This window comes from Ammodytes marinus, assembly GCF_949987685.1.
Source record: "Ammodytes marinus genome assembly, chromosome: 1".
Lineage (NCBI taxonomy): Eukaryota > Metazoa > Chordata > Actinopteri > Uranoscopiformes > Ammodytidae > Ammodytes > Ammodytes marinus.
Window position 1 is genome coordinate 10,743,289 of NC_137230.1, and position 12,173 is coordinate 10,755,461.

A 12,173-nucleotide genomic window follows, 5' to 3' on the forward strand; every position below is an offset into this window, starting at 1 on the left:
AAATTCAACCCAGCTCCCGGTTGCTTTTTTGAAAGTCTTCACAGTTGACTTATAAACAGCACCACTCAGCACATATGTTTGTAGGCAAAGACAGTTTTGTGAAGTAGCCGTTTAGAAGTGTTTTATCAGGTGGTCCGTTTGCCGTCCTGGCTGACTATGGGGGCAAAGTAAATACTATTCCTTAAGCTTGCATTCAGTGTAAAGGCAACTAAAAAAGGTTCTATGTGATGACTGGCAATGATATTCACATTAGGACCTGTTGTGTGCTAAAGAAGTAAGGTAAGGTACGGTAAGTCAAAGTAAGGTACGTTAAGATAAGGTAGAGATGTGTGTTTCAGTACAAGTTTGCAAGTGAACTATGCTGCTGTAGAGGGAAAAAAAACAAATTGATATATTTCTGTCCCTAAGTGTGTGGAGCCGACACCACAGAAGTTCAAGGGGCCATGAGGAGGCTCAGGCCTTTGGGTACGATAGAGCTTATACAGTGGTTCCTTTGCTTGTACGATCATACACCTGAGAAATCATCCGTGTCTGACTGAGCCCAGAACAGAACAGTGTGCACAGCTGTGGCCAGACAGTCCCTTGACCGATGCAGCCAAATCAAAGAGATAAGAAAACAAGTTGGGCCTCCTGGGCGACTGAAGCCTCATTGCTAAAATAAATCCAGCAGCCTACTACAACACGGAGAGATACATGTGTGGGTGTCCAATCCATTGTGTGTTGCTGCAGACAGACGCTGAGTCATCCTACAAAGTGTGAGTCATGACTCATACTTCCCCAACACTAGGACTATAACACGATCCTTGTCATCATGTTGAAACAAACACCCATTGGGCTCCATCCTGTATCTCTCAGTCCGCGTTGTACCACTTTAGGTTGTGCCACCTATTGCTCTGTAACACTCTAAAAAATATCACAAACATACAGTATTTTTCTTAACCCCCCCACCGCTCCCCCTAAACGACCAACTGCACCTCAGTCTGTCCACAAAGCTTTATTCATAGTCAGTGACTCATTGGAATGATGGACATGAGTCTCTGAAAACAAACTTCCACTCGTAAACCTCTCTTTTTGTCTTTTAGTTTGGGAAATGATGAAAGAGATGAGATGATCAAGCTATGTGTTCTAGTCCATGAATGCACTATAGTCACTGGGCCCTATTTCGTATGACTTAATGTAATCAACCGCAATTTAAAGAAAACACCTACTCCGCTACATTTATTGTGCAAGCTATTGTGATTCCTTGCAGGTCATGATGATAACATGATAAGCTTGTACATGTGTTGCTTTTAACTATACCCAAAAGTTAGAACTTGTCTGATGACGGCACTGAAAAACTGCTACACATGTTATAATAATCCAATGAGATCAGATCAATTGAAACATGTAGCCACGTCCACTAAAATTGTACTTTTACTTTAAAAGTATGCGCAATACTGAAAACAAGACTTTAACGTATGCAATGTAGCCTAATGTACAGTGTAGTTTTTCATCTGCTGTCATTGAATTAAATAAATATGAAGAACATATATATTTCTTTTTACAAAGATTCCGGTATTCTGAAACTAAAGTGTACGTCCCTTCAGTGAACTCTCTTTGACAAGTGTGCTGTGCTGAAGCGTGTAGAGGGAGGAGGGAGGGAGGAGGTGGAGGAGAGACAGGGGGGGTAAGGGGAGCTGGGAGCAACGGACGCTGCTATGTTGGGAGACACTTGAGGATTTCACACAATGGGGTCTGTAGCAGCTTCACAGGGTCTGGATCTGTTTGTGGTTTTGTCTCTGCTGCCCCTGTTTACCTACGCCGACAGGATTATGAGAGACACACCGGACCTACTGAAGCCCACCATCACAGGTAAAAAAAAAAATTAATCGTGCACTAGTCAGGTGGCCACGAGGGACAGTAGCCTATTCAAGAAGAGACCTGGTAGTGCAGTATGAACTTCATCAACTTGTACACATTTCAACTGTTGAATTGAAAGGATTTTCTGGCCATCCTTCAGACTGTAGGCTCAAGTGGGCTTTCTTATAACTGTCCTAAATCCACCTGACAAAGCGCCAACAGCCCAACTTTTCTTTCAAACTTTAAACTGCGCTTTGTATAGCACCTTTTATATAACGCAGCTCAAAGGGCTTTACAATATATAAATGACATGCATGCATTGCAAGGGTGCATGCATGTCATTTCAGATTTTGGCATCAGCTTAACAAAGTACTGTTTTGACGCTATTTTGCCAAACACCAGGCAAAATGATTAACCCATCAGAATGTACATTCTAATGCAGTTATAAGCAGAATAACATGTTTGATCATTCATCAGTCGCTCAGCTTCTCTTTTGAAGACATATTTTATACAAATACAACTGTGTTAAAGTTTATTTGGAAGTGCTCTGAATGACAATATTTGTATTGGGACGTTGGGAGAAATGTTGTCAGTAGTCTATCGAGGAAAACATAAATGTTAATTTCATTCAAACACGTACATATAGGCCTAAATAGTAAAACCAGAGACACTGTTAATTTGGAGTAGTTTGATGTGTTAAACCTTGACTGGCCCATGAATGGCATTTTGAGTGAAACTGTTCAAAGACTGTATCAGCATGTGCTCCGACCTTACAGGCACACACACACACACACACACACACACACACTCAAACATCCCGCCAACACATTTGAATTACGTTGCCATAGCGACAGCAGTGGGGTTATACTAGATGAGCGTTTTCCCCCTTTCTTGCAGGACTCGGGGTGAAGGAGCAGTCGCAGATCGTTGGCCAGCACAATAGACTGCGCAGCCGGGTCAAACCCATGGCAGCTAACATGCAGAAGATGGTTTGTGGCATATTTTGTCTGTTCCTTCTGTGTGTGTGTGTGTGTGTGTGTGTGTGCTATCATCTGAATGTGAGTTTAAGAACCTTTTGACATTATCTGTTTGTTAACAGTTTGGACCTGTCAGACAAATGGATGTGGTTCACTGTTCACTCAGCAGAGGTTGACACCAGAGTTAAGTGTTTCTCTGTAAAGAGTAACTTCTACTTTAGATTCTCTTTGGCCATGGTACAGTAGCAGCAGACAGTCACAGACAGCACAATATACACACAAAGCAACAAAAAAAATTCGAAGAGATCTAGTTAAGGAGGGGGGGGGGGGACACTTTTGCAGAGTTCCTTAGTGACCTTTTGAGCAGCAGAGGCAAATGTTATTAAAGACCATCCCAACGCCCAAGAGTTATTGAGCAAAAAAATAATATTTGCTTTTCAAAAGTGAAATCACTAAACAAAGGACTGATTTTTTTTTTTTTTGGTTCCTGTGTAGTGCTGATGGTCTCAGCACTGAGAAATAGAAGAGTTAGTTCTCCATTTGTTCTGCCCTGCTGCAGGCTGAGTGATAGTGCGGACAGTTAGATCGAAGCCAGAATCAATTAGTCCTCGTAACTGGCGGGATACAGGCTCTCTGAAATGCAGGAGGCGAAAATAAATAAAGTGTGCAACCCAGTTGAATGAGGGGTGCTGTGTTTTCTTTACTGGAAGGGGCACCACCCAGTCCATCAGTGACCGTGCCTCGCGTGTATCACCCCAATGAAATGACACCAATGACACTAATTGTACTTTTATTGTTTTCCCAGGATTAGAATGAAACAAAGTAACATTTTAAAGCTACAGTGCGTAACTTTTTCATATAAATGTATGTTGGTTACATTCAAGCCATCGCCAAACAAGTGGACACAAAGTTGAATAAGCCTATCAGCTCTACAAAACCCTCTCGGTATTTCTCAGTATGGCTGCGTTTACAAACTGGTGTCGCACCCTGACACTGGCGCAGGAGCTCAGAAAAATCCCGAGAAACGCCAAGAAATGTTTCAGTTGTTGATTCTACTGCTAAGAAAAACATTGATGTAAGGCAGAGGCTATAAAATCCACGAGCAATCACCAAAGGCTTAACTCATGTAGACAAGATACACCCACAGTGGTGTTGTAATTACTCAGAATTCCTTATTGGGGCAGAAGTTTCGCACTATAGCTTTACATTTGTCAGTCAGTAAATATTACTGTTCAATACACATAGGCTAGTTTAAATATTGCACACAAAATGCAAATCAATTTGACTTGGTGTGATGGAATAGAGGGTCAAGGTGAATGTGCAGCAATTCTTGCTATCAATTTTTTGGCTGATTATTCTAATCCTGAACGCTTTGCAAAAAACACTCAGGCTAAATCCTCCGCCTATCTCCATTCCATCTATTGCTTTGCCACACAGTACTTATCGGCACAACTGTCTCTACCGCCACTTGATTATGATTATGAAACACACAATGCACTAGATATCCTCTGGGGCCCTAATATGAGATTTGTACCAGGGCAAAACCGTTTTCATCAGATTACATCCCTCAAAGCCACCCTCACACAGACAGAGCGAGAGAGAGAGAGAGAGACCCTTTTTCTTCGACTGCTCTTCAGCCTCTGAGAACTGTTCTCAACTGATAAGGCGGTAATGAGAAAAAAAACGAGGACGTGGATAATCATTCTGCATTCACAACTCCTGGTATTACAGGTAATTTCCCAGTGAAAGAAAAACCCTTAGAGGAAGCTGCGTCGACTCGACAGGCTCAAGAGGCATTTTAAAAGGGCTTTACTGATAAACGTTAGAAAGGCTCAAGGCGTCTTCGGCTGTCTTTGTGAATATCTGATTTTTTTTTTCGCACACAGGAACGAACGAGTAAGCATTGTGGGTAGATTGTGTTGAAGTAATTACAATACAGACCTTTAGGCTTTGCTTTCGGGCTGAGATAAAATACTAATATTTAAGGAATGATGCCCCGTCTCAGGTTTATCTTAGATTTCCTTAGGCTAAGAAGTATAATGAGGTCATCCCATCACCCTCGGGGACATACATTAAAGTTGAGCGTTTACTTTTGTTATTTAAAGGTGCTCTGGGGGACTTTTGGTTTGTGTTCATTCTTGCACCCCCTTTGGACAAAAGTGGGAGTGTTTTGTACTACACCAGCTGTTGTTCCTGGGTGAGCATAACGCATGACAAAGGCATTAAACAAACAATATTAAATAGCAGTCTGCACTGATGGTCTCGTTTGCTGTTACATGTAATATATGATCATCAGAGGAAAAACGAGAGTGTTTAAAAGTTCCTCACAGCATCTTTAAATCATGTTTTGAAGTTTAACACATTTCAATACAAAAATATACAGGTTCACACAATGTGGAGCTTAATGTATTTGGTTATTTCAGCATTAAACTACATAGCAGTTTGCGTTGTAGCCAGGAAGAAGAGGAAGATGAATCGAACGCACATCTTTCTTAGTGGGGACGTTCAAATCCCAGGACTGATACAACGTGCCATGCCATAAAATGAAAGGCCTTGGATGAAGTATTGCCCGGTGACCTTATACCCCCCTGGTGGCATCAGGAGCTGATGTATTTGTCTGGCTGACATCAGAGGGTAGACTGAACAATGAGGTCAAGGCAGGATCAGTCTCTCTCCAGCACACATCAGTGTCACACATAGCTGATGGCTATCTTCCGAACTCTGTCTAACCATACAAGAAAAAAGTTGTTGGACAAACATTAGGTTGGATTATTTTGATGTTAAGCATCTTTTATTTTCTGGAATATTTTAAGGAGTGCAAACGGGATACAGTAGGTTTTCTTTAAATACTTAAAAAAAACTGTTCTTTAAGCTAAGACACAGACTTTTGTGAACTAACGAGAGTCTTAATTTATTAAGACAGGGTGGACTTTCTAATGAGGCTTTACTAGGTACTGAAAAAGTAATTGTATTATTGTAACTGGTTACTAATACTGCATTACTGCCACCATGGATTGGCAGCTTGCCGTGTCTCCCTGCCTATTGCCCGCTGACTGGCTCTGTCTGCTGAAAAGGATTAAGCAGATAAAGAAAATCACTTATGCACTGTTAGGAATGACCTTCGTGTCAAAGTCTTTTTGTCCATTAATCTATCTACCATTATTTTAGATTGTAGGCGCAGCTTCAAGTCCAACAGACTACAGTGACATGTTTACAGTTAAATGAGTTGGCGACGAAACTGTTCTATTGGGAATTATGACTTTTCTTGCTAATTATTTGTTCCCTTCCACAAATAATTAATTATTCACGTGAAATCAAACGGCTTCATAATCCCTTCATATGCAAGTAATAGCATATGTTTGGGGGCAAAGGGCTCCTGACAGTAAACAGTGTCACAGCTCGTTTGTCAATCAGATTTATTTTTTTATTTCTGACAGAACAATCCATGATGTATATAATTAAAGAGAAAAAGTGGGGTTGACCTTAAACATACAGGGTAAGAGTGATAGACCCTTGATTTTTGTCAGGCAGATCTATTTACAGTATGTTCATAAAATTCCATGAAATGAGAAACACAAACTTTAGTAAGTTGTACTATAATTTTAACACTATTAATATTTGATTTAACATCACTGTCTTTATAGGAGTGGAATGATAGGCTGGCCTCACTTGCGAAGGACCGGGCTGCATGGTGTGGCACAGACCCCTCCCCTCAACACTCCTCAGCTTTCAGTCACATCGGCTGGAACACGCATCTCTCTGCTCGTGGCGTTGCCTCGTTTACCGACGTCATTGACTCTTGGTTTGAGGAGGGAAAAGATTTTCTCTTCTTGAGCGGGCAATGTAAAGAGAACGCCTCCTGTCAGCACTATACACAGGTATTAACAAGCAAATACAACTGTGCCTGCTCTGTTAATGCAGAGGCATTATATTATTCATATGGTTTTACTTGAAAAAATGCTGATTTGTTGTGTCCAAACTTTCTGTCGTTTTGTAGTTGGTGTGGGCAACGTCCAGTCAATTGGGCTGTGCCAGTCAGCTGTGCCTAAGAGGAGGAGACCTCTGGGAGATGTTTGTTTGTGCATATTCCCCTGGGTAACAAGACATTCAAATGCTTTTTACTCAGTTTTAAAATAAAAACAGAGGTTAAACTGCATTCCAGCTCGCAAATCATTATGTTGTTTTGTATGATTTTGGACATTACACTACTTCATTGTGTTTCTCCTTGTATATATTTGTGTTGCTGCAGGGGTAACTGGGAAGTGAATGGTCAGCTGGTGATGCCTTATCAGACCGGGCTGTACTGCTCTCTCTGCACATCTTCCATGTCTGGCTGCTTTAGACTGTGGGACCATGTAGGTGGATTATGTGGTAAGACAAAAAAAAAACACACACATATCCACACACATACAAACAAACAAAAACAGTTTGCAATAAAAGCTAATTTTGATTTGATTGGACATAAAAAATATATCTTTAAAGGTTGGTTGAGATCTTGAAACCTTGAAACAGAGGTGCATACAAGAAAAAATATTTTAAAACTGCTCTCGTGATGTCCATTATGCTCCTCAAGGCCAATCTTTTTTTTTTTTTTTTTTTTTTTTTATTTATTGTTGGTTAGCAATGTAAGTGTCCCAAAGTATCACAAAGGTATCATAGATATGAGCATGTTACATCTATGCCCAAGGTTTCTCCCAGTTACTTTCTAGGCAGGTTTGTCATTCATGGAGTATTTTGGGGTGCACTGTTTCCTGCTTGAAGCATTCAACTGGAATCTCATTTCTCCTGCAAAAATGTTTAATTAAAGATGATTTTATTTTTGTTTATATATTTGTTATGACAAGCTTGCTCTTGTTTTCCTCAGAGGTCCCAAAGAATCCATGTCGTATGAGCTGTGGTCTGCATGGACAACTTAACATGTCTTCCTGCAAGTGCAAGTGTGACCCTGGCTTCACTGGACACCTCTGCCAAGGTAATAGCAGCATTATCAAGATAGTGTACATGTTGGTAAAAAAAAAGGCTTAATTGAATTATTCTGTTCTCTATAGTTTAGTGTTTTTATATCCAAAGTGCAGTGGCAGATTTCTCTTTACTGTAAGTGTCTGTTTTTTTTCTTCTTTTCAGTACGATGCAGTGTGCAGTGTGTTCACGGCCGTTTTAGAGAAGAGGAATGCTCTTGCTTGTGTGATGTCGGCTATGGTGGCGCTGATTGTGCCGGTGAGTGCAGTGTGCTTATGTATATATTCTTCCTTGTGTTTTCAAGTGCCTTGGCTTCAAATATGAAAGCACGCACAGGCATACGCATACTGAGACAATTCATCTGGCTGGATTTATCTTAAGGGGATCCAAGTCTGGTGACAGGAAAAACAGGTATCTAAAGCGCCAGAATGTTGACTTCGTAAAGGCAAAAACAATCAGTTGTTAAGTTGTGGCACAGCTTTACCCAGCTATTTTAATTACAAAGTGTAAATTGTCACAATGTATCTTTGTCATACCTTCGGGCTACAGAGGAAACAAAATTATTGATGGTCATCCTATATCTTCATTTACACATTAAAGCTATAGTGTGTAACTTCTTCGCTATAAAAATATACAAATGTTTGGTGCCTTGTCTTGTGTCCCAACAGACAAGGTGCAGTTTCCCTTCCATAGCTGTGACGTGATGATAGATGGTGATTGCTTCACGGTGTCTTCGGAGGCAGACACCTACTATGGAGCCAAGAGTCACTGTCAGGTGAGAGACAGGTGTGTGTCGTGAACCCCACTCCACAGACTCAGTATACCACGTCATAGAAATCTGCATGTAAAACACTATCATTCTGCATTCAGTTGGGCCTTTTTTCTTTTTCTTCAAACCAACCAGAGACGAGGGGCTATCCTAACTCACATCCACAATCAGAAGGTTCAGGACATCCTGGCCTTTTATCTCGGTCAGCTGGAGACGGGCAACGAGGTCACCAACGCTGACTTTGAGACACGGAACTTCTGGATTGGTACAGTCTTTCAGGATACATTTTCAAATATTGAAATGTTTTCTAACACCGGGCAGCACTACCGGATTAGGTGTTGTTTTTAACCAGCTGTGAGGTTGTGGAGATGCTGCAGTCGTAGAACAGCAATTGTTTATTTGCTCCACAGGTTTGACATATAAGCCTCTGAAAGACTCCTTTCGCTGGGACACGGGAGAGAAACCTAAATTCAGCAGCTTTGCCTTTGGGCAACCTGACAACCAAGGGTAAGTGACGCTAACAGACATTAGCTACTAGCAGAGCACATCACAAACAGAGATGACAGAGTGCAATGTAGCCTAACAATGAAGATAACTAACGGAAAACGTATCGCCTGAAACCGCCCTAAAATATCATCATCCACTAAAGTTGTCTCAAATTGCACTTATACTCTATATGTGGACTAATCAGGAAAATTCAGTGATGTTGTCTGACCTGCAACCTTAACTCTGTCCACTAGATGTCTCTCTCTTTCTGTGAGTCTACCTCTGATCTATCTATCTATCTATCTATCTATCTATCTATCTATCTATCTATCCATCCATCCATCCATCCATCCATCCATCCATCCATCCATCCATCCATCCATCCATCCATCCATCCATCCATCCATCCATCCATCCATCCATCCATCCATCCATCCATCCATCCATCTATCTATCTATCTATCTATCTATCTATCTATCTATCTATCTATCTATCTATCTATCTATCTATCTATCTATCTATCTATCTATCTATCTATCTATCAACACATCAGGGGATGAATACATTTGGGCACATTTGTTTCTTTGTGTGTTACCGTAGTTAGTATAAATGCCAACGTCCTCTGTTGGTTGTTCTGTTTCACACCGCTTCAACACCGCTGAAACTAACAAACCTAACTATCCAAAATATTTATACACTGTCTTTCTTTCTTTGTCTAGCTTTGGGAACTGTGTAGAGCTGCAGGCTTCAAGTGCCTTTAACTGGAACGACCAGCGATGTAAAACCCAGAACCGATACATTTGCCAGCATGGTACGGCTCCTTCTGGGTGAGGGTGGATGTAGATTTTGAGGGGATGAAGGGTGTTGTGAACAAATGACCACCCGATATAATCTGGTTGACCGATCACATTGCTGGATTTGGTGACACTGACTGAGGTCAATGTGTAGCCTTACACATGTGACATGAAGAATATGGGAATTCAAAATAATGAAGACCTGCCATTGTTGACATACGTTGGGTACAAAACTAAATATCTGATCACTGAAAGCAATGCTTTTTTTTTGTTTTTCCTCTGAAGACATTTGGCTGCAAACTGGCTTGTCCTCATGTGTTTCCCCTGTGCCGATGTAAAAATACACACCAGACTTGGATGTAACAGATATGTCCCTCTGTCCCAAAACTGTGGCACTTGTACCATAAACAGGTTTGAATGCAGGTGATGTGCCTGGCCTGTCTCTTGACAAAAAAACAAAAACGTGTTGAACCCCTACTTTCTCTTGCCACAGTATGATAAGTGGTGACTGGCTATCCTGGAAATGTGTCCCCCAGAGGGCTCCTGGAAGGTGGCTGACTTCTATGTGACAAGGTTCACATCCACCCTTGTGTTACAGTAATGTCTGTAAGATCAGCCTTTTCCCCAAACATAATATAATATATGAGTCTGAGTGACTGTTTGCAGTAATGATAGGCCATCACCAGAGACACTCTTGATATAACAACTCTCAAACAATTTACATGAATGCAAGTCTAACAGTACATTCCTACAACATTCATGCCTTGTTTATTCCAGTCCACCAACTTTTTTATTCATATTTTCTAGATATTTCTTTATTGGAGATGGCAGTAGACAGAATACCAACCAAGACTGACCCATTGTTTTGCAGTTTTACTACAGAACCGCTGATCCAAACAACTTCTCACTTAGCACTACACTCCTTTGTGTCCTCAGCAACACTCCCGCCAAGTGAGAAGTAGATCGGATGAACGGTTGGCGGGAAACTCACATGACAGAACGACACACACACACACACACACACACAGAGGACTTCCTTTATAGTAAGATTTGAAATTCTTGCTCCCACTACCTGCTGTGCTGTACTGTTTCCAGTCAGTACCCATTTCACATCCTCTGTCACTGATAATGACCACAGGGTGAGGTGTAAAAAACGGTAATCCAGTTTGTCCATTAACGATGTGAGCACAACATTGAAATCTCTGTGTGATCCTGCCTACACACTTAAACATGGCACTCAGCCTAAATCAATGGCACTTGGGTGATCGCCATCAGGAGCCTTTGAACAATCAATATATGTCAGCTGCACAAAGGCCCACAGTGTTTAGACCCACACAAACCACTTACATTGATCGCAAGGGAATAAGGCGCTGGCAGATGTTTAGTTTTGCCCACTCGATTGTGTCTCTGCAAGTGGCTGGTGCGTAATGTGCTATTGATCACTCACAACTGAATGAGTGATCTGCTCCGCATGTGGTCAGCTTGCCAGGACCACATTTTTACAGCAGGCTTTTACAAGATCTCTTAATGTCTCCCTCTTTGTAGTCTGTGTAAGTATAAACAGGACTAGTAGCTCATTATCTAAAGAGGGCTTGAGGGTCGGATCAAAGTAATAGTAGCGAGGTCATTAGCAAACCCTTCCTTTCAAAATAAAAGCAAACTTTCACTGAAGCAACAACGAGTGAAATTCATAAATCCAGCCGATTAAAAGCACGCAGAGCCCTCCACCCCACCAGAGTAATATTCAGCCCTCATTGCCGCGTTGTGTTAATTGGTGATAAAATGATAAGTGGATTTCGCACAGCCTGAGACAGACACTAAGCTATTTCTCCACAGTATTGTCTGTACATGTGTATGTGTGTGTGTGTGTGTGTGTTTCCATATGCATGGAAAGGAGTCAATCGTTTTAGTCTAAGTCATGTTTGAGATGATTCACTCTACAGTCACGTTAGAATTGTAGGATTACTGGGGATTTATGACAGAAACTTAATGTTTTGTTCTTCTTTATTTTCTTCTACAGTGCTTTTGTGCTCAAAGTTCTTAAGTCACAAATTTGTATTGTGTGTGTGTGTGTGTGTGTGTGTGTGTGTGTGTGTGTGTGTGTGTGTGTGTGTGCGTGCATGTGTTTTTCACAGCTGCAGAGCACATTGCCCGGTGGGAGGACGGCAGGTGACCTGGTGTTCTCAAAAGAGTTAAATTAGGTGCACAGTACAAGTTGGTTGGGACACTGTTGTTATTTTTTGTCAATCATTGTACGTGGATTTAGATGTACTGTATATACTGTACATGTTTGAATGTTTAATGCAAAGGTTTATCATTACATTTTACAATACATTTTTTCATTTTTT

General features: G+C 41.2%; 1 protein-coding gene across 1 annotated transcript; it reads left to right on the top strand.

Moving 5' to 3' along the window:
• Nucleotides 1-1,727: 1,727 nt before the first annotated feature.
• On the top strand, nucleotides 1,728-11,998 carry LOC307252177 (C-type lectin domain family 18 member A-like; the record flags this gene model as incomplete). The annotated part of the gene is made up of 12 exons (XM_080029784.1): nucleotides 1,728-1,851; nucleotides 2,737-2,828; nucleotides 6,461-6,694; nucleotides 6,814-6,911; nucleotides 7,066-7,187; nucleotides 7,681-7,788; nucleotides 7,941-8,033; nucleotides 8,444-8,550; nucleotides 8,680-8,809; nucleotides 8,955-9,051; nucleotides 9,751-9,842; nucleotides 11,961-11,998. The coding sequence occupies 12 exons, from the start codon at nucleotides 1,728-1,730 to the stop codon at nucleotides 11,996-11,998; spliced, it is 1,335 nt and encodes a 444-aa protein (XP_079885910.1).
• Nucleotides 11,999-12,173: the final 175 nt, after the last annotated feature.